The 21,944-nt window shown below is 35.1% G+C and overlaps 2 protein-coding genes across 2 annotated transcripts; both read left to right on the top strand.

The window, feature by feature from the left end:
• Window positions 1–1,014: 1,014 nt before the first annotated feature.
• LOC109182302 (zinc finger CCCH domain-containing protein 30-like) lies at window positions 1,015–4,055 on the top strand. The gene is made up of 2 exons (XM_019332438.1): window positions 1,015–1,316; window positions 1,760–4,055. The coding sequence occupies exon 2, from the start codon at window positions 1,860–1,862 to the stop codon at window positions 3,789–3,791; it is 1,932 nt and encodes a 643-aa protein (XP_019187983.1). The 5' UTR covers window positions 1,015–1,316; window positions 1,760–1,859; the 3' UTR covers window positions 3,792–4,055.
• A 12,670-nt stretch (window positions 4,056–16,725) lies between these two features.
• Window positions 16,726–20,564, top strand: LOC109180996 (polyol transporter 5-like). Its single transcript, XM_019330736.1, has 3 exons — window positions 16,726–17,073; window positions 17,204–17,566; window positions 19,441–20,564. The coding sequence occupies exons 1-3, from the start codon at window positions 16,911–16,913 to the stop codon at window positions 20,499–20,501; spliced, it is 1,587 nt and encodes a 528-aa protein (XP_019186281.1). The 5' UTR covers window positions 16,726–16,910; the 3' UTR covers window positions 20,502–20,564.
• Window positions 20,565–21,944: the final 1,380 nt, after the last annotated feature.

Genomic DNA, 21,944 nt, shown 5'->3' with positions numbered 1-21,944 from the left:
ACCTCGCAATGTCCTTGTTTGACAATCAGCAGTTAGCGGTTAGCGTTAGCGGATTATACTAGCGGATTTGACCAGCGAATTTATTTAATTATTAACATTGGGTAGAAAAAATGACTGCCAAATTATTAAATAAAATGAATGGTTCATATTGTTCAGGTTTTAATTTTTTCTTTTAAGATTTTCTAATTTATCCTTAATTATATGATTATCCATTTAACTTTTCCGTTAATTCACCGTTAGTCTAATTCTAATATTAAAGTCTAATATAGAATTATAACTACACCATTAATCTAATTCTAATATTAAAGTCTTAATAAAACTTAACCACAAATCTTAATGTCGGAATCTCCTCAAACAATATTAGTATATATTTAATATTTTATGTCCTAATTTTTATTTGTTCTCCCTTATGTCCCGTATTTGGTTTCAACCATACCTATACAATTATTTTATTGACAATTATAATCAATCTTGACTATATTATTTTGCATTTGTAAACTTAGAATTACCTATTTAACCTGCACGGGCTTAGCTCAATGGTTTAGTGGGTAGTATTTGGAAGAAGAGACGAAGGTTTGAACCTCGGCGGCTGCAGTGTGGGAATTATGTCCAAAGTTGGCAGATTCCTTGTGCGTATCAGCATTTGGCCCTGTCTGCTGAACCATTGAGTCACCGTGATTTACAACTTCCCACAATGCTCTGTCGGGTCGGAGTGTGGGGGGCCTTGGGGTTGGGGACTCAACCTTTGGGAGAAGAATTACCTATTTAAATACGCAAATTCAAACTTCAATTATCTATGCATGAACAATTTCAATATAATCCTGCCTTAATATACTTTAAAGTACTTATTTTTTTTAAAAAAAAAACATTGGGCATTATCCCAATCGCGCAATGCGCGTAAAAAACTAGTAATAGTAATAATAATAATGTTATTATTGTTGTTATTGTTATTATAGAGTATAGACTATAATGGTATATGATGAAAACCACTATAATACTATAGCATTGAAAACTTTCTTGTAAACGAATGACATTTCTTTTGGGTGGGAAATCTTAGGAAATGGGGAGGAAAAAAGAGCAAGAAGCTCCTCTTTAATCTTGGGTTTTCGCAACTTTCTCCATCTCTTCCTCTTCTGTCTCTCTCTAGATCTGCATATTTGCAAAAACTCCCTCCTCTCCCTCTATTCATGAGCTCTCTCTAGTTATATATACAGAGATATATATTATAAAGAAAAAAAAGCCATTAAAGGAGGAGCTGCTTCTGCTGCCCTCTGGGCACTCTAGGCTCTTGTTCTTTGTTCTACCTGAAGAAAGTGGTGAGAAATTTACCACTTCAAATTCCATTATGTTTTCCTTGGGCATATGTGTATGTATATTATATGTGTGTGTAATATGATGTTGTCTTCTGTTTGTTTGTTTTTATGCCTATGTATTCATAAGTAGAGCATATCAGCATAGTGGGCATTGATTGATATGGAATGAAATATAAAGATGGTTTTTTTAACAAAATAAATTCATGGGTTCTTTTCTTCTTGATTCTTCCTACTGAGTCTGAAAGGAAAAATTGTTTCTTGGAGGGTAGTTTTGTTTATATTTTGAAGTTTCTTGGAAGTACTAGAACCTTTGAAAAGTCAGCTTTGGGTCCCAAAACAATGAAGGATTAAAGAAAGATTTTTGTATTTGATTATGAATTTGTTTAAAAAAAAAAAAAACCTTGTTTTGTTATGAGTTGGGGCTAATGATGAAATTTGAGTTTCAGTTGGATTGTGGGATGAAATTATGTGCTGTCAATTGGAGCTGTTGAAGGGCACATTCCATTTGAGAACAAGATCAATTCTGGCAATATTTGGGCAACCATCATGAACCTAAATCATTTGATGGTTGAAACTGAGGATACTTTTGCAAGTTTGCTTGAATTTGCTGCCAACAATGATGTACAGGGCATCGAAAGATGGATTGAGCGCGATCCGTCTGGTGTTGATGAAGTTGGGCTGTGGTATGGTCGGCGAAATGGCTCAAAACTAATGGTTTTGGAGCATAGAACTCCTTTGATGGTTGCTGCAAATTATGGCAGCATTGATGTTCTGAGGCTGATTCTTTCGCTGCCAGAAGTCGATGTTAATAGGTGGTGTGGCCGCGATAAGAGCACAGCTCTTCACTGTGCAGCTTCGGGTGGATCTCTGAATTGTGTAGATACTGTCAAGCTGCTTTTGGCAGCGGGGGCTGACCCGAAGTTGGTAGATGCTAATGGGAATCGTCCGATTGATGTTATTGTTTCTCAAAATCTGCAGGATATGAGATTGAGCCTCGAGAATTTGCTCAGAATTGATGCTGTTGGAGAGGTGTTAACAGCTCGTTCTGGTTCTGGTTCGAATTCTCCACCGTTATCACCTTCACCTGGGAATCAATCTGCTTCGTGTTCTTCAGGCTCAGTTTCATCCCCAAAGAGCGAGGAGAAATTCAATGATCCCCCTGGTTTCTCTATGCCAGAGAGGAAAGAATATCCAGTTGACCCTTCTTTGCCTGACATCAAGAATAGCATCTATTCATCAGACGAGTTCAGGATGTTCTCGTTTAAGATCCGGCCTTGCTCTCGTGCCTACTCGCACGATTGGACAGAATGCCCGTTTCTCCATCCCGGGGAAAACGCCAGAAGAAGGGATCCAAGAAAGTACCATTATAGCTGTGTGCCTTGCCCCGAGTTTCGCAATAAGGGGGCTTGCAGAAGAGGCGACATGTGTGAATACGCTCATGGGGTTTTCGAGTCCTGGCTCCACCCTGCACAGTATAGGACTCGGCTTTGTAAAGACGGGACGAAATGCAATAGAAGAGTTTGCTTCTTTGCTCACACACAAGACGAGCTAAGACCCTTGTATGTTCCATCGCCTACCTCAAATGCTATCGAGTTTGCTGCAGCCATGGGACTCATCCCGGGTTCCCCATCGCCATTCACTCCGCCCATATCTCCATCCAAGAATGGCATTCCGAATATGGGTTGGCCCCAACAAAATGTCCCGGCTTTACATCTCCCGGGAGGTAGTCGCCTTCGCTCTTCCTTTCATGTAAGAGACATCCCTCTTGAAGAGCTGAACATGTTGCCAGATTTTGATGTTCAACGCCAGCAGATATCGAGATCAAGTATTAGTACTAGTTCGTTTAATCGATCAGAGAGTTCGTCTCCTGGATATTCTGATCAAGCTTTGCCAAAATCTTGCTTTTCCCCAACCCATAAATCAGCAGTTCTCCACCAGTTTCAGCTGTTATCTCCAATCAACAATAACACAAACTCTCCCCCGAAAAGTGCAGACAACCCATTGCTCCAAACCTCGTTTGGAGTTTCATCGCCAGGGAGGACGATGTCGCCTCGGGTTATGGACCCCGTCTCGCCACTGCCTTCCCACGTGTCACTACTTTCTCACCATGAAAAGCAGCAGCAGTTTAGGAGTCTTAGCTTCAACTCTTCTGCTGCTGTAGATTCTTGGCCAAAATGGGATTTTTCTGGCAGCAAACCAACCCGTGTTGTCGATTCTGAGCCATTTGGTAAGCTCAGAAGGTCATCATCATCATTTGAGCAGGCTAACAATGGGGAGGAGCCTGATTTGTCGTGGGTTCAGCGCCTCGTCAAGGAATCTCCCCGAGAGACGACGAAGGATAAATCTGCAAATGCCATCGCCATTGCAGGCGCTTCTGTCGAGGGCTCGCCTTCAAATTCCCCGATAGAACACATTGATCAATCTGAACTGAGTGCATGGCTGGAGCAAGTGCAGCTTGGTCAGCTATTGGCTCAGTAAACTCACACTTCCATTTGACAGAGCCTTGGCAATGCATCCCACATCGGCTACTGATGAGAATTTGGACTAGTATATAAGACTAGGGCGAAACCATTTTTGGGACAATGTCTCTGTTGGTAAATAGTGCATGTTTTCTTCAAGCTGGATTAAGAAGCCAGTCAAGAAATGAGGTTCAGAATTCTGGAAGAAATTCTTTTTTTTCTTTTCACTATTTGAATTTCCTATATTTGGAGAAGATGTATTACCATGATCAACTGATCATGGTGAATTATCATTCAATTTATGTAAAAAATTAACTTCTTAATGAATACATTTTGAAAGTTAAGTATTAAATGTGAGTTTAAATGGTATTATTATTATATGTCACCAATATCAATCACCTTAATAATGATAATAAAAAGATTTATCAGCCTGATAAAAGGGGTGCTTGAGTAGGTATGTAGAGCATGATTATCGTACTTTAAAGTCACGGGATTGATTTTTATCGACACTTTCTCAGTCGAACTCGTTGCATAGGGTTTACTTTATCATTCAGCAAAAAAATATTTACTAATATTTCTTAGGGTAATGTTAAAAACCATATTATTAGAATATTTTCTTGGCAACATTTAGTGTGAAAGTGGGAGTTATCAAGAAAGTGTGAAAACCTAAATTGTAGTAGTGGAATTCCAAATCTCAAAAGTTGGATTTGTGGTTTGTGAATGATGGGAAGAAATGGAGAAAATGACATTTGGCATTTGGATTCCAATCTCATTGAGATTAGATATGGTAACTAAGGGTGGGATTCTTTTGATGGCTTAGGAATAATGAAATCTTGTTTTCTAAGAGACAATCATGATGTTAAAGCTTCTTCTTCATTTTTGTTCCTCATCTGCATGTGAGTTTATGACTAAGTATGATAATATATATATATATATATATATATATATATATATATATATATATATATATATATATATATATTGGGAAGGGTTCAGGTGTGGGTATTCTCGTGCGATTGACACATCTTAAGCATTAAAATGGCGCACCTTAAATACATAAACCATGTACCTTAAGCACATAACAAAGCATTTTAAGAACAGAAACCACGCATTTTAAAATAGGGAAAAGAAGAAGAAAATAATTTCCCTTTGAAAGTTTTATGTAGAGTGCCAAAAGGGTGAAAGAAAGAAGGGTGGGAGAAGGTCTCATCACAAAGCTCATCCTCAGCTTTTGCCTTTCGGTGCCTATCTAAGATAGATTTTATATATATTTCCTCTCTTTGGAACAGCCAAACACATGACAACATCAACACAGTAAACTGAGAAAAACAACAACTGACTTGATCGAAAATGCAGAGAATCACCTTGACTTAAAATGATAATGATGTAACATAAAGTCACCATATTCTATTTTATATTGCTTTGCTTTACGGAAAAATCTGGAACTATTATTCGAGAAAGAATGTCAATAAATAACTTTCATAATAAGTTAAATTTGAAACTTTATGGTTACCAACTCAATTGATTGACTAACTCGACTGAAGTTGTCCATTATATCATATTCCTTAGTCTTTACTTATGTAAAGTATGTTTTTTAAAGGAAAAATGGTTAAATAAGCCATTTAATTTTATACAAAAAATAATTAGACACTTGAACATTAAAAGTTTACAATTAAACACATAACTTATTATTTTGGTACATCAAAGTCCAATAACTTGTTATCTACAGGTAATACCTGGTAATTAGGATTTTGACAACTAAATCGGCAATTAGCGACCGCTCAACAATCGCCAGGATCCTAACTGAAAACTTAATTATCGGATATTATCCATGGATAATTGGTAATTGGTTGCGGATGCACCAAAATAATAAATTAATGTGTTAACTTGTAAATTTTAAAGTTCAAGATGCCTAATGATTTTTTCGTATAAAGTTTAAGGGCCTTAGGCCTCCGTCTCAAAAAAAAAAAATAAAAAAAAATAAAATAAAAAATTGTTCTTGTACTCTCGTAATATAAAGACATTTAGTCATCATGTAATTAAAACGGGTTATCTTAAATTTTAAACCAAACCTTTAACCTACTAATAGTTTTAATATGTCCTTAATGTTTTATTTAGTGGGTAGGTTTAAACGATAGTTATGAATTTGAGATGGTTGGTCGTCATGGCCAAAGGGCAAAAACCCTTAGCTTACACTTTTGGTGGCCAAAAAGACACCTAAATCTTGAAATAGATAATTTTTGTTGTTTTTGTTTTTGTTTTTTTTTTTTGAGCGAGTGAATTATAAGAGCTGCTTATTAGTATTTTTTATTTGAATCAATTAATTTTTTTTTTTTTGATCGAAAGGACGGGGTAGACCCGGGGGCGACTCAAGCTACTGGTTGAGTCTCTCTAACTCTGCGAGCACTTGTAACACGGGCTATATCTTGGAGGTAAGCCTCTTTGCTAATGATGGGGCACGAGCTGAAAGTTGTCCAAGCATCACTTTGGAAGGCGCCGTAACCGGCTAAGGCATCTGCAACCCTGTTTTGCTCTCTATAGACAGCGCGAATGGAGATTTTCCAATCCTTCGTTAGCCATAATCTAGCTTCCTCAATAATGCCTTGAATAAGACCCCTAAGGTTATCACTGGCCTGAATCCATTCCACCACCTTTCTAGCATCGCTCTGGATCTCAACTTCGCGAACTCCTCTCTCCCAAAGCCACTGCATTCCCAAGACAATGGCTTTAGCTTCTATGGCTTCCGGGGTCTCCAGTGGTATTTATCTCCTTGTGGTCCTTTACAGACTAAAGTTACCAGACTTCACTCAAAGCATCCCTTCATATAGTTGCTACATGTTTTCCAGTATAGTAAATCAATGATAATTTATATATTGGAATTAATAAGAATAAAATGTGGGTTTATAGTTTTTATATATGGAATGATTCCAGATTAGGTTTAATAAAAAAAAAAAAAGTTTCAGTTCTACACTATTCTAATTTAGGTAGTTTATGGATCATCAAATGGTGCTAAATTAAATATAGTGCAGGATGAAGAGTCCAGAAATGATATTATAGAATTATTATATATGGCATGATAGATGCATATGTCTTATCTAAAATAGTATAGTTTGGTTTGATTATATAGACATAAACAATTAAGCAGACCTAATCCTGATTAGATAAATTATGGCATATATCCCGTTATCAGCATCAGCTTCAGTAGATTAATGTGGGTGTGACATAAGAGTGTACTTTTGTGCAGTTTATTTGGTGGAGGCTTTACTTGGAGATTAAGAATTTGTAATCATATCATTTCCGATCCCCAGTTTATCACATACATTAATTGTTTGACAAATTCTTAATGCTATAGTTTGCTCAATTGATGTTGATTTAAAGTCGTTGATAGTGTAACAGGCACAGCGAGAATTGAGTACAAGTGTGATCGAGAGATTAGATGACTGCTTTGATAAGATGGGTATATATAGTAATATACACTAGAACAAATGCTAAAGTAAAATATGGCATGGGATGGATCCCAAAGAAGGAGATATAAAAATATTTGTTTGCATATTTCATGACGATACTTTGCAAGTGAGCTAACATAGTGCTCCTTAATTGACTATCGTGGTCAGTTAGACAGTGTATCGGTCAATTAGACAACTGCGACGTCCTATGAAGGAAGTCTTGTAATAGTAGGGTTAGGTTAGCTAGTTAATTAATTGTTTGTAGACTTGAATAAGCTAGCTCTAAATTTTTCCAACTTGAAAGGTTCATATTAATCTTCAAAAAAAAAAAAAAAAAAAAAAACTAATTTTGGGCTTATGAAATTGAGCCCATTGTTTCATCATTAAACTAGTAACTCCATCAAGTCATATTATAGATCCAAACCAATTTTGTTACATCCATACCAACCCAACACGAAATTGAGCAATTATAAGTTCATTTCCTATATATTTTTAAAGGCATTCCTTCTAGATCGCCTCCTCATCTTCCATCTTCTAAACCTCTAGTTTCTATCAAGAGCATACAAGTTACTTATCTTGAAAAACATGAAAAATGATAACTTACATAAAATATAATTTAATTTGATCGTTGATGGCCGCTGAAAATTAAGTTGGACGGACTAAACGTGACAAAGTTTCAAACTAAATATAAAAAATGAGAAAATTTCAATTTTGGTCACACGACTATAGAGTCTTTGTTAATTTCAGCACCTAACTTTCAAAAGTGTCAATTTAGTACATTGAGTATGTAATTTTTGTCAATTTTGGTCACTTCGGCCAAATTACCGGCCAAATTTGACCGAAAATATTTAATCCAACATTTAGTCTAAAATCTGAGGGGCAAAATGATCTTTTTTATCCTTTCTCTTAATTGGTGTTCACCAAACCTTGTTCATCTTCCTCCATCCGCTATAGCCAGAAGGAGGAGGAGGTTCAATGGGGTTAATCATCCCACCGTAAAAAAGCTCCTCCACCAGAGAAGCCATTTCACACTCTTCCTCGACATCAAACGCGAAATCAAAAACATCCTCCCCCTTCTTAGGTTTTTCGGGCTTTCCCTCCCAGGAGAACGAAACACCGTAGGCGGCGGCGAATTTCCCCTCACGATCACCATCATCATCAATCAAGAAATCATCAAAATTGTGGTAGAGTTGCGAGAGATGAGAGGGGCTGGGCGGAGTGCTGAGATAGTAATCCCCGAACCCTCTCAGCGTGGAAGGCGCCGATACGCACGACGAAGCTCTTGCGCTGTTGAAGTCGAAATCCATGTCGAGGCGGTGAACAGGCACCATCACCTCCATTTCTTGAAGCTGTCTCTGTAATGGAGGATTGACAGAAACAGGTGAATGAATGTTTCATAAGCGTAGCAATTATGCTGGCGACGGCTCAAAGTCGTCGCCGTCGTCATCATCTTCCTCGAAAGGTTTGGTCAACACCAATTAGGAGAAAGGATAAAAAAAAGACCATTTTGCCCCTCAAATTTTAGACTAAATGTTGGATTGAATTTTTCCAGCCAAATTTGGTCGGCAATTTGGCCGGAGTGATCAAAATTGACAAAAATTACATACTCAAGGTACTAAATTGACACTTTTAAAAGTTATGTGCTGAAATTAACAAAGCTCATATTGTCATGTGATCAAAATTGAAAATTTCTCTATAAAAAAGTTAATAGACAGTGACCAAATATGGAAATGATTAAATAATCGTGTGACCAACAGTGGAAAATCCTCATCCATTGCAAGGAAAAAGGGTACAAAATAATGGTGTTGTGACTTTGATGTTTATTTTATGCTAATAATGACGTTATGAGTTATTCATAAAAAAGAAATAGAAAAGAAAGAAGAGTAAGACCACTTTCAAAAATAGATGGTTATTCACCTTTGCACCCTTATTAAGACGCAAGAATTAATATGATCATGTTGTATAGATTTGAACTTCTAACCTTACGAGTGTAAAATGTCAAGATAATACAAATATAGGGCCGTTCTTGGGACATATGATGCAGTGGCAAGAGGCGAATTTGAAGGTCGTTGCAGTGACGACCCATACATATATTGGTCACACGTCAACGAAAGAACAATTGCAGTTGATTATTCATGAACTTGACATACATGTCAATAGGTATACCACTGCAAAGCAAAAATACAACCTTAAATTACATGAATTTTTTGTATTCATCACTTTAAAAATGAGGCAGTAGAATACTAGAATACTGCAGATCGAACCCAAGTCCTACTTAGACAAGATTCTATTAGTTTATTATTACCTTTTGATGGTTTTTTTCTATAGCCCAATACAAATGGGAAATAGAAGAAGAATTATTGGAATACATGAATAAACGAGATAATGGAATTTTTAGTAAATAGATGTAATTAGCTGATTGGGTTAGTGAATTTGACTAGTTGATAATATTAGTTGATTATAGACAGATGTTTGGTAAATTAGTTGTTAGCTGATAGCTGATTACATACAAAATGACTTTTTCAAAAAGCTGATCGAAAAAAACTGCTTTGATCAACTTTTTGAATTTTAATGTTTTGAAACAATAAACTATAACAAAAAACTAATTAATCAAACACTCATATTGATTGTTTAATCAAGTCAAACAATTAATAGTGCTCAAACAAGTTAAAATTGATTAATATGCTAACTATTTTATCACTCCTTTAATGTAAATCCAATTGCTCACTAGCTCAATAACTAGATCATTGTCCCCCATATCCTTTTTTCTTTCTTTCTTCTTTAATTTTTACTTAGAACTTAAAACATACCATCATTAACTAGCTGATCTTTCCTCAATTATGTATTTGTATTTTCCTTGACTCTTTGGCACAGTCAAAAAGACTTATGTTATAATATTTCTTCATTACATTGTGATGCTATTTCTAGTGGAAATACAATAGCTGTTATTCATATCTATGAAAAAAGGCAAGTACCGATTTAGAGGATTTTCAGATCTTTATTAGTTGCTTCATTACATTTGATAAGAATTTAAGTCTCTTTAAGTTTTTAGTAATATGAAAATTTTCAATACATTAAATTTGGGTATGAACCAAGCATCTCCTAATAGTGGGAAAAATGAGTTTGAACTTTATAAGTTGCGATAACTTTGTTGATCCAAACTGGGCTTACACGTGAATGCCTTATTAGTAGTTCACCAAAATGGGCTGATTTCATGCCAATTGAGATTGTTTACATCACATAATGCTTTTCACATGGCTTCAAAGAATTCTTTTACCAAACGGTAAGTTGTTATACCAAGGACCAAGTCCACCTTATAAATAACGTATAAATTATATATTTTTAATATTTTAAGTCAAAACACATAACAAGTGCCAGGATTATCAAATCATAATCTGTTAAGATTATTTGACTGCAGTATTTGAAAGAAACTTGTGAATACAAAACAAAGTAATCAATTACATATATGTTAACATTGTGTGTTCGTAATATACAAATTGTGAATTTTTAAAAGATAAATTGTGAATATTTAGTATGTAAATTGTAAACATTTGGACCCGAGTCTATATTCTTAGGTTGTGTTTTTTTTTTTTTTTTTTTTTTTTAAATCTTTGAGAGATTCCGGATGTTTTTTGGCAATAGATACTAAGCATTGTCTAGCCCATATTTGTGTAACGTTTTAGTATGAAAAAAAATTAGTCAAATTAGGCAAATTTGAGACGCATAAATTTGGTTTACCAATTATTATTATTATTATTATTATTATTTTAAAATGGTTCTAATATATTTAATGAATGCACATATATACAAGATCAATGAATCAATCAACGGTACCAGTCCTTTAGCTGTTTTGCTCAGTGTTCATTTAGTTCAACCATTATTGTTTGCCAATTTAATTATACGTTTTAATATGTTTAAAATGACATATTATAAGTGGTTTTATTTATTTATTTATTTTAATACTAGAGAATAAAATAACACGACAACTACATGAAATATAGAAATGTCGCTCCAATATAATCTACTATTAGAAGATGATGAAAACCATTGGGATGATATTGAAAACTTGCCATCTATTATTATTGTCACTATCCTGCACGTTGAAAACTCCACATTGTAGTATATACCTATCCTTTTAGCAACAATAATATTTCTTTGAATTGAACCACAATATTTCTCGGACTACACTTGTTTATTTCGATAGCAATTTGACAACCACATACGGCAAATACTCAACCAAACTAGAAAACGACACTTAACGATTGAATTGAATTGTAATTAAAGACATTATATGACTTCGTGCGCAAACCTCAATACAAATGACAATTAATGTAGGCAGCCATGTCCTCCCTGATGATGATCTTTCCTTGGTGGTTGTTGTTTTCGGGTCACGAAGGAAATCTGCAGCCATTACCTGAGGGTATCACACCTGTGCAACGAGTCTGATTTAGTGACGAAACAAATTCACAGTCATTATCCGAATGTGTGTACGAGGTAACCTTAATCAGCAAATGACCACAATAAGGTAACCTGGCCTAGATTACGATAGCTGATTAATTCAAACCAAGAAAGTCAATAGATCATTTTTACTTGAGGTCAAAGTTGTAACAATGTAATTAGGCAATTATCATTTTGACGAAGCTAATTATGTTTATATAAATTCGTGATAAAATTGACTAAATCGATCATTTCATTCCACACTCAAGGCATCGTTTTGATTTGTCAAAAGCAATTACTCCTTATAAAATGATTGATGGTCACGTAACTCACATTAGTCGTACCGTATTTTGTGGTGAGAAGCTAGCCATGCGACGTGTTCTAAAGTTCAAGTCTCAATTTCACAATCATTATATCTTGGACCAGGATCTATTATGCATTATAAATATGAATTTCGTACATTATAAAATCAAATTATGTGTATTAAATCATAGTTTACAATACAGTGCTGACCTTGATCCACAATATAAATTGCCTTGTTTAGTGTATACGGTCCACAACCAGGACCTTCATGTCACTAAGGTACGAGGAGCTGTACGTTGGCTGTTCGATCTAGGTTAAAGATCGATGCCACTGTCTGCGACGTGTCGAAAAGTTCAAGGACTAGTGTACTTGCTAAAGTACAATAAAAAACCCCAATCCAACATCACTACCAAACATAAGTGTTAAACAATAACAGGACAATCTTAATCAAGTTGGTTAGATCGTTATTGGTTTGATAATCATAAAAATTTAGTTTTGATTTTCAATGGAAGCGGCATATTGGTCTTTTTAGTTTGAACCCATCAGCTATAAATAAACTAGGTTGGTTTATCTCCTCGTTACCCTTTACCGATTAGTTAAGGTCACATGACGATATTTAATTTACTCAGTGTATATATGGTGACTACGAATTTCTCTCATCACTCCAAAAAAATTCAATAATAACATGTGTAGTAGACTAGTACTATCCTTATTAATGAATCTTATTTAAAGTCTACCAACATTGTCAAATTTGCATAGAGCAATCAATCTAGCCACTACTTTGCTCTTTAATTGGATCGATCCGATGTGAATGTGGATTATTTTGAGTACGGTACAAATTTAAAGGAGCCTCCTACAGTTAGGGTCTACTCAGGATACTTTATGATTTGACCAAAAAATTTTTGCATAGAGCAATTTAATTATATTAAATTATAATATGTACACTTTTATAGGACACACACTTATTAAAGCACACTAAAGATACCCCCAATCCAACACCATTGCTAAGTATAAACAATTCAAGTCCATATGGACTTAATTAACTAGGCAGTAGTTAGGAGAAGAGACCAAGGTTCGAACCTTGACGTCGGTAGTGTGAAAATTATTATGTCCAAAATAAGTAACTCCCTTGTGCGTACATGCATTTAGCCCTGACTGCTGAGCTATTGAATCATTGTAATTTACATCCCCTCAAATATTCTGTCAGGTCAAAGTGTATAAAGTCCTTGAGGTGGGAGATTCAACCAAAAGTATAAACAATTCAACAGTAACTCGTATAGTATTACACTTAACCACTCATTAATGAATATAATAAAAAAAGTCAGACAACATTGTCAAATTTGCATAAAGCAATTTAAACTATATAATAAACACGTACATATAGTATATACCTAAGTTCATATGAACTACGTAATAATGGGACCACTAAAATATAATAATAAGCAACTTGGAACAAGGACTCGTACAACCTAGCTAGACTCTTTGACTCAATACCTAGGGTGTGTTTGGTTCGCACATAGGAATCAGAATCGAAATGCGTATCAAATACTTGGTAATAGTAATGGGTTTTGGTGAAAGTATTTAACATGTTTGGTAGTAGGGTAGAATGAGAATGGTTACTAATAAGAGTGCTTGAAAATGAATAAGGGAATAAAACCCTTATTATATTTGGGTATGGGTTTTTCAATTGATGGAGTATTCGAAACACATAGTAGTGTTCTAAAAACCTATCAACCAAACAACAACAATTACGTTCATACTCATTCCTATGGGCAAAATCCACCAACCAAACACACCCCTAGTTGTACGGTAAGTATAACAACTAACAAGTATGGAGATCATCACCAATTTGGTTTGATACTCACAAAATTCTAAGTTCGATTATATTTTTGGTGGAGCTGTTTAATATTGATCTTTATGATTTAAGTCGGTCAATTAATTATGAGCAATCAAAATTAATTTTAATTTAATGTGATTTTTTGTCGACTAAGATCATAAAGTCAGTTTCACTTAAGACACATTTAAATAGTGACAACATAAATTATGTTATCGGCAAAATATGAATAAGTAAAATGTTAGAGAACATAAGAGTTCGAGAGTGTTAGTCTGTGACCCATAAATTAAACCATATATAAATGCACAACAAAAATGAGTGGAGCTGAGGGTCTACAATCATGTGAGTGCATTATGATAACATCTTTGTACATTGGAGATGTGTCACGACGACATTCATCGTCCCATGTTCAAACAGTAATTTACCTACGAATTTTTCATTCATAAATTTATTTTTTTCTTGTACCTTAGTGCACTTCGTAAGGAGGTGAAATATGTTTATAGGATAATATTATTATAATATATAATATATAATTTTATCTCAAAGGATTCTTCTTATTAATTTGATTTATTATCTCATATAAATATGAAAGATTTTAATAATTGATTTAGTTACTATGTGGTCTAATGGTACCCAGGTTGGACTTTCATTTGGAAGATTGTAAGTTCGAGCCTCAGTAGAAGTGTTATTATCTCCCTCTTTGTGTAACAGATACTACAATGTAATAGAGCTAGTGGCATTCAATATATATATATATATATATATATATATATAACATCTACTTTCCAATAAATAAGCAACACTTTCCATATTTATTTTTATTTTTGCATCATATCATTCAGTATATATCAGGATTCAATATAATTTTTTATTTTTTATTTTGGTGAAAAGGAGGGACCGAAGGCCCCAGAAAAGATTAGAAGATTCTTCAAGTGAAAACACCGCGAGCATCCATCTCCAGAATGTTTTTAATGTCATATGGCGGGTGTCCAAACATTGTGGCTCCCTAGCATCCACTTTGACCCAGGTTAGTCATGAAATTCGCACAGCGATTTCCTTCCCGGAGCGTGTGTATGAGAACACACGAGCTGAACCGATCCATGAGGAATTTGCAGTCTAAAAGGATAGTGTTGTAAAGAATTTTATTGTCAAATTTGAATGTGAATATTATGAGGTATAAATAATTCAAGTGAAGAAAATAATATTTTTTTTTCGGATGACGAGGGAAACACTCAACCACTTACTAAGGGTGTGAATTTCGCTCTTACGTAATACGCGCAAACTCACAAAAAGAAGAAAACAGTACTAGAAAGACCCTATATGCGATGACTGAAAGAATATGAGAATCATGTTTCACTCATTGGACCACCCGTTCTCGGACAAACTAATACTTTATGATGAAAATAATTACCGTACCCATTGTGAATAAGTTTTTTTTTTTTTTTTTTTTCACACACACTCTCTCTCTCCTTATCTGGTTAGCTATCTCTTAGCATATTAATTAATTATTTATGCATATTGTACTTTTTTTTTTTTAAAGTTATAGCTCGAAAAAAAAAAAAGAAAAGAAAAGGAGAGAATAGAAAATTGTATAAGGAAAATGGTTAATTGGATAGTTATAAATATTAATTATGCTGATTTTGATATCTATACAAAATTAAATTGCATGCATATTCCAAAAAGGTTAACATTTTGATGGCTCAGAACTTTTTTAGTATCAATTAGTATATTCCCAATTCTATCTTCTCTTTTTGTAGATATATAATTTTAATTTTTTTTTTTTTGAATACTACTGATTCTATTACAATGTAGTATATGTTCATACATATTTTCTCAACCTATTGAAGCACACAGAGTTAATGTCCCACACCAGGATTCGAACCTGATACCTCTCATTTGAGAAGTCACAGCTATGTGGCTCGACCACAAGGCCTTTGTAGATATATAATTTTATTAAATACAATAAAAAAGATTTTTTTTTTTTGTTGGATTGATAAAAAAATTTTCCCATCAAACTTCATAATTCATTAACACTATTTTGTAACATGCACGGCACATATATTAGTATAATTGACTAACAATTAAAATATATATATATATATATATATATATATATATATATATATATATATATAACTAGTAATTCACCCGCGCGATGCACGGGAAAAAATTATGTTATTATAAATATAAATGAAAAATAGAAAAACTAAAATATTTTAAATTATTTAATATAATAATATTTTTGAGCTTTCATTGGTCAAGTATTTATTATTTTTATAGAATACAAAATTACAATTAAAATTATAATTATAATTTTGTATGATTAATATAATCTCTAATTGTGTGCATATGCAAATAAACTTATAGAGATAATTTACATAATTACATTGATTTATTCTTAATTGTATTTCATACATATTATAATTTTCACAATACGAATAATAACTAAGATTTTTTTTTTTTTTGAATGCTACTGGCTCTATTACATTGTAGTATCTGTTCGTATACTTTCTCAACCTACTGAGACTCAAACTCACAACCTTTCAAATGGAAGTCCAACTTGGGTACCATTAGACCACATAATCCTGGTACGAATAATAACTAAGATAATTACATTTGGAAAGCAAATTTCAAATTTTGTATGTGTAAATTTAAACTATAATTGAACACATTTTTATATGATTATATAATATATAGCTATTTTATTTTTTAAATGTTATGTGTTTTTTTTTGAAAAAAGATGTTGTGGTATTAATTGTAACATTAATTATTTACCAAACCATATAACTTTATTATATAAATGATATGTTGGTGTGCTTGTAATAGTACTATATATACACACAAAAACACATACACGCAAATATATACGGAGTACTTTTTTTTTTCTTGGTGGAACGCATATATATACTATTCTTCTCCATAATATAGTACTACTACAAGCACACCAACCTCTTCAAAATCATCATCCGATCCCCTTCACTTTTCCAAACGTTTCTTGCATTCATGGCCCTTTAAGCCAATATATATAAAAACATATATTGCATCGAATCTGCCAATTTCATCTGAATCTCATTTCATCATCTTCTTCTTTGACCTGTTTACGCGCTGGATTCCGACCATGGCTGACCGGAAATCCGCCGGACTTCACTCCGGCCATCCTCTGGCCAGTCCACCACTCCTTGCGGCGGTCCACGAAGACCCTCCCAAGAAACCAAAACGGAACAAATATGCCTTAGCCTGCTCCATGTTGGCCTCCATGACTTCCGTTTTACTTGGCTATGGTAATTGGTAACTCCAAATTTTTTGGTATAATTTGTTGTTATTAAATTGGTGATTATATATATATATATATATATATATATATATATATATATATATATATATTCTCATGAATGTAATTCCGAAATGTAGACATAGGAGTGATGAGTGGAGCATCAATTTATATAAAGAAGGATCTGCAGGTCTCCGACGTGCAGGTGGAGCTGCTGATTGGAACTATCAACATATACTCGCTCGTCGGATCCGCCGTGGCGGGGCGGACTTCCGACTGGATCGGCCGCCGCTACACCATAGTCTTGGCGGGTGGCATTTTCTTTGTCGGCGCACTCTTGATGGGCTTCGCCACCGGCTTCTCTTTCCTTATGGTGGGTCGCTTTGTCGCCGGAATCGGCGTCGGATACGCCCTGATGATCGCTCCGGTGTACACCGCCGAGGTGGCGCCCGCCTCCATCCGCGGCTTCCTCACTTCCTTCCCTGAAGTATTCATCAATTTTGGTACGTTTTACTGGTCCTTTTGATTTTCTAAATAATTTTATCCAAAAATATAAATAATATTCCTTATTCTTAAAGAATTTCCCCAATGATTCCATTTCAAAATGAATCTAAATAAGTAAACACACACGCGCGCGCACACACACACACACACACATATATATATATATATATATATATATATATATATATATATATATAGAGTTGCGGTTCAGGTGCGAATGCCGCGCCCAGGAGCGAAATGCGAATAACTCAACAGTGTTCAGATCTAGGTGCACTTATAGTTATAATTGGGTGAAAGTAAGTGCACCCTAATCAATGAATGTTAACAAGGCAAAATTACATACCCGTGAAAATATGTGCACTTTTAGGTGAAAGTAGGTGCACCCGATCAAGACAAAATTACATTCAAGTAAAATGTATTACAAATACATGTAAAATGTATTATATGTGCAAGTAAAATTTACATTAAACATCAATACTAAGTGCATTGACGTTATAACTAGGTGCATCTATAGCAATAAATAGTTGTACCTAGGTGCACGAATGTTAACAAGGTAAAAATTACTTGCATTTATATGTGAAAGTAGGTGCACTTCTAAGTGAATTTGCCTGTACTTTTTACTTGCAAATGTGCACCAACTACTTGCACTTATAACACATTTACATTCTTCTTATACATGCACCAAGTTTGAGTTATTTAAGGAAATGTCAACGCGTCTTTTAAAATTATATCTAATTCGTTGATCTGGACACGTGGATGGCTAGCATGCATTCACATTTCTCTTGGGTGCGTATTCACATAGGAGTGCGAACCAGTGCGAATCTCTCTCTCTCTCTCTATATATATATATATATATATATATATATATATATATATATATATATATATATATATATATATAGAGAGAGAGAGAGAGAGAGTAAATACCCAAAATGGTCCCTCGACTATAGCCAAATTCACAAATTGGTCCTCGACTTTTAATTTCAACCAATTAAGTCCTTAACTTTGCAATTTTAACACAATTTGATCCTTTGTCTATTTGACCGTTTGTTGACTGCACTTTTTTAGGATATATATGTAATTTCATGGTCCATCGTCAGTTTTTTAAGGTTCCGGTTGCATTTATAGACCGCACTGTTACATTTGAATCCACTGTGGGCGCTGCATCCCATGCCGGAGAGATTATAGCTTTTGATTGATAGATCGCCGAAGTCCCTAGAGTGGCTCTTCGAGAAAGCCGTGACTCCAAGCGATGTAGGCAAGCTGAACTAGCTCGGGATCCCTAAGCATCAAGCGGAGAAGCACTTCCCCCCTTCAAAACAGCGCTGTCACCTCCAAGAACGTTCTCTAAGCTGAACCGGCTCGTGATCCCCAAGCAGTAAGCGGAGAAGCACTTCCCCCTTCGAAACAACGATGTCACCTCCAAGAGCGTTCTCTTGAGCTTTGCACGTGAAACTACATATATATCCTCAAAGATCGCGGTCAACAAACGTCAAATAGATGGAGGACCAAATCATGTCAAAATTGCAAAGTTAAGGACTTAATTGGTTGAAATTTAAAGTCGATGACCAATTTGTGAATTTAGCTATAGTCGAGGGACCATTTTAGATATTTACTCATATATATATATATATATATATATATATATATATATATATATATATATATATATATATATATATTCCTCCTAAATAGACGGCTTAAATTAGTTTACTTCTCCGGCGTTTATTGATCATCCTATATAATTCTATATTTATGTTTGTAAATTGATTGATTTGATACTAAATTAATTTTAAAAATCACAAAATTTATTTTCATTATCAATTTATTATAATTTTTGTATTTTGAAAATTGGTGAATATTTAATTTACAGGTGTTTTACTTGGATTTGTTGCAAATTACTCATTTGCAAGGCTTCCATTACACTTGGGATGGCGATTGATGTTGGGAGTAGGTTTGGTTCCGGCGGCCATACTAGCGGTCGGCGTTCTCTCCATGCCGGAGTCGCCGCGGTGGCTGGTGATGCAGGGCCGCCTCCGAGACGCCAAGAAAGTTTTGGACAAAACTTCTGATTCCATGGAAGAATCCCAGCAGAGATTAGCGGATATTAAAGAAGCGGCGGGCATTCCGGCGGACTGCAAAGACGACGTCGTGGAAATCAAGAAGGAGATGAGCGGCGGCAAGGGGGTTTGGAAGGAGCTTTTCGTCCATCCGACCCCGAAAATCCTGCACATTCTGTTGGCCGGCGTCGGGATTCATTTTTTCCAGCAGACGAGCGCGGTGGACGCGGTGGTTATGTACAGTCCGAAGATATTCGAGAACGCCGGAATCGAGACGGAAAAGCAGCAGCTTCTGGCCAGCATCGGCGTCGGATTCTCGAAGATGATTTTCTGTCTGGTCGCCACTTTTCTGCTGGACAGAGTCGGCCGGCGAGTTTTGCTCCTGACGAGCGTCGGCGGCGTGGTGGTTTCGCTCCTGTGTTTGGCCGCCGGCTTAACCGTCGTCGACCGGACGACGGAACAGCTGCCGTGGGCCGTCGCGTGGTGCGTTGTCATGGCGCTCGCCTGCGTCGCCTTCTTCTCCATCGGCCTCGGCCCCATCCCGTGGGTGTACAGCTCCGAGGTTTTCCCCCTCCGCCTCCGCGCCCAGGGCTGCGCCATCGCGGTGGCGCTCAACCGCCTTCTAAGCGGCAGTGTACTAATGTCCTTCATCTCCCTCTACAAAGCCATCACCATCGGCGGCGCTTTCTTCCTCTACGCCGGCTTGTCCGCCATAGCTTGGCTATACTTCTTCGCCTTGCTCCCGGAAACTCAGGGCAGAACGCTGGAAGACACGGAGGCTCTGTTCGGAACTTTTTTCCGGTGGCGGTCCACCCTGAGAGAGCTGGAGGGGAAGAAAGCTGCAGAAAACGGCGAACTTAACGGCGAGGCATAGTTTGGAGAATGCATTGCATGCGTGGACTTTTCTACGTACCATATATACTTACATATATATATATATATATATATATATATATATATATATATATATATATATATATATATATATATATGTTGCTTAAATAATATATTGTATGTTAATTAGTGGACCGCTATGCCACGTGTGGAACTCCGAATTATTTATCATTTCGGAGGTAATATAATGGTCTCCCAACATAGATTTTATCTAATTATCAACAAAATCTATGTGAGACATTAGATGTATTATGTCTAGGGAGCCTATGTACTTATCTTAAGGTTTGATTGCTCTTATAGTTTAAATAATAAGTTATGTTAATCATTGATCTGTTTGACTTTTTTGATTTCATTAGTTGCAAGTTTATGATTTCGGCTAATTCATTACGGGAAAAAAAATAGGTCATATAATATGTATTCTCTACTTTTTCCTCTAACAATAAAATCATATTGATGTGCGGATTTTGGTTGAGATCGACTCTGAAGCGATGGTTCATGCTATCAAGGGTGATATAGATGCAAGGTCAGAAGTGGATACATTGATTATGGACTGCATATCTCTCATGAGACAAATAAGAAATATTGACATCTTTCATGCATGTCGTCCGTTAAGGCAATCAATGGCAGGTTACTTGGCGAACTTGGTTCAAACCAACGACTGGGGCACTGTGATTTTGGACCGTCCACTTGAAAGAATTATTACTCTATTTGATAAAGATACTAGAAGTGTAGCTACGAGAAGGATCTATTGGGGCTTTGGCCCCTCAGGATCTATATATCATTTTCATTAATTTTTGGACATACATATATATGACTATTTTCTTTTTTGTTTGTTTTTTTAACCACCGAGTAGTTGAAAATGGTTACCAATTGCTTGTTTTCTTGGTTGGCTTAATTGTCTAAATTTTTTATAACCATTGTTAGTAGTCATATTACCGACCACTTTTAACTAAATGTCAAAAACAACAATAATTAATATTTTAAATCCCAAAATAATATATAATTTTATCTTAAATGATTCTCCTTATTAATTTGATTTGTCTCAAATAAATATGAAAGATTTTAATAATTGATTTTTTTTGAAAATATTTTAATAATTGATTTAGTCACGTTAAATATATATATATAAAATCTACTTCCCAAAAAAAAAAAAAAGAAACACTTTCCATATTTATTTTTGCATCATATCATTCAATATATATCAGGATTCAATATAATTAAACAAATATTTAGAAAATGGACACAATATTCTGAAAAATGGGTCATTTCCATCAAATAGGAAATAACATTTTTCGTATTATAAATGCAATTATCTAGCTTTATACATTTTTTCAAAAAAAAATCTAGCTTTATACATTATACCTAAAATTGGTAGTTGATTTGAGTTCGAGCCTCCTTGATTTTATCAAAACACTGAACCACT

Source organism: Ipomoea nil, unplaced genomic scaffold (genome assembly GCF_001879475.1).
Source record: "Ipomoea nil cultivar Tokyo-kokei standard unplaced genomic scaffold, Asagao_1.1 scaffold1043, whole genome shotgun sequence".
Taxonomy (NCBI): Eukaryota; Viridiplantae; Streptophyta; class Magnoliopsida; order Solanales; family Convolvulaceae; genus Ipomoea; species Ipomoea nil.
This window is presented reverse-complemented; position numbering and strand designations above follow the sequence as displayed.

Excerpts from the sequence above, each read along its gene's own strand:
- LOC109182302 (XM_019332438.1), top strand. The coding sequence starts at position 1,860 with ATGAACCTAAATCATTTGATGGTTGAAACTGAGGATACTTTTGCAAGT.
- LOC109180996 (XM_019330736.1), top strand. The coding sequence starts at position 16,911 with ATGGCTGACCGGAAATCCGCCGGACTTCACTCCGGCCATCCTCTGGCC. Across the intron at positions 17,074-17,203 it reads TTCCGTTTTACTTGGCTATG|ACATAGGAGTGATGAGTGGA; the intron begins GTAATTGGTAAC and ends TCCGAAATGTAG. Across the intron at positions 17,567-19,440 it reads TGAAGTATTCATCAATTTTG|GTGTTTTACTTGGATTTGTT; the intron begins GTACGTTTTACT and ends TTTAATTTACAG.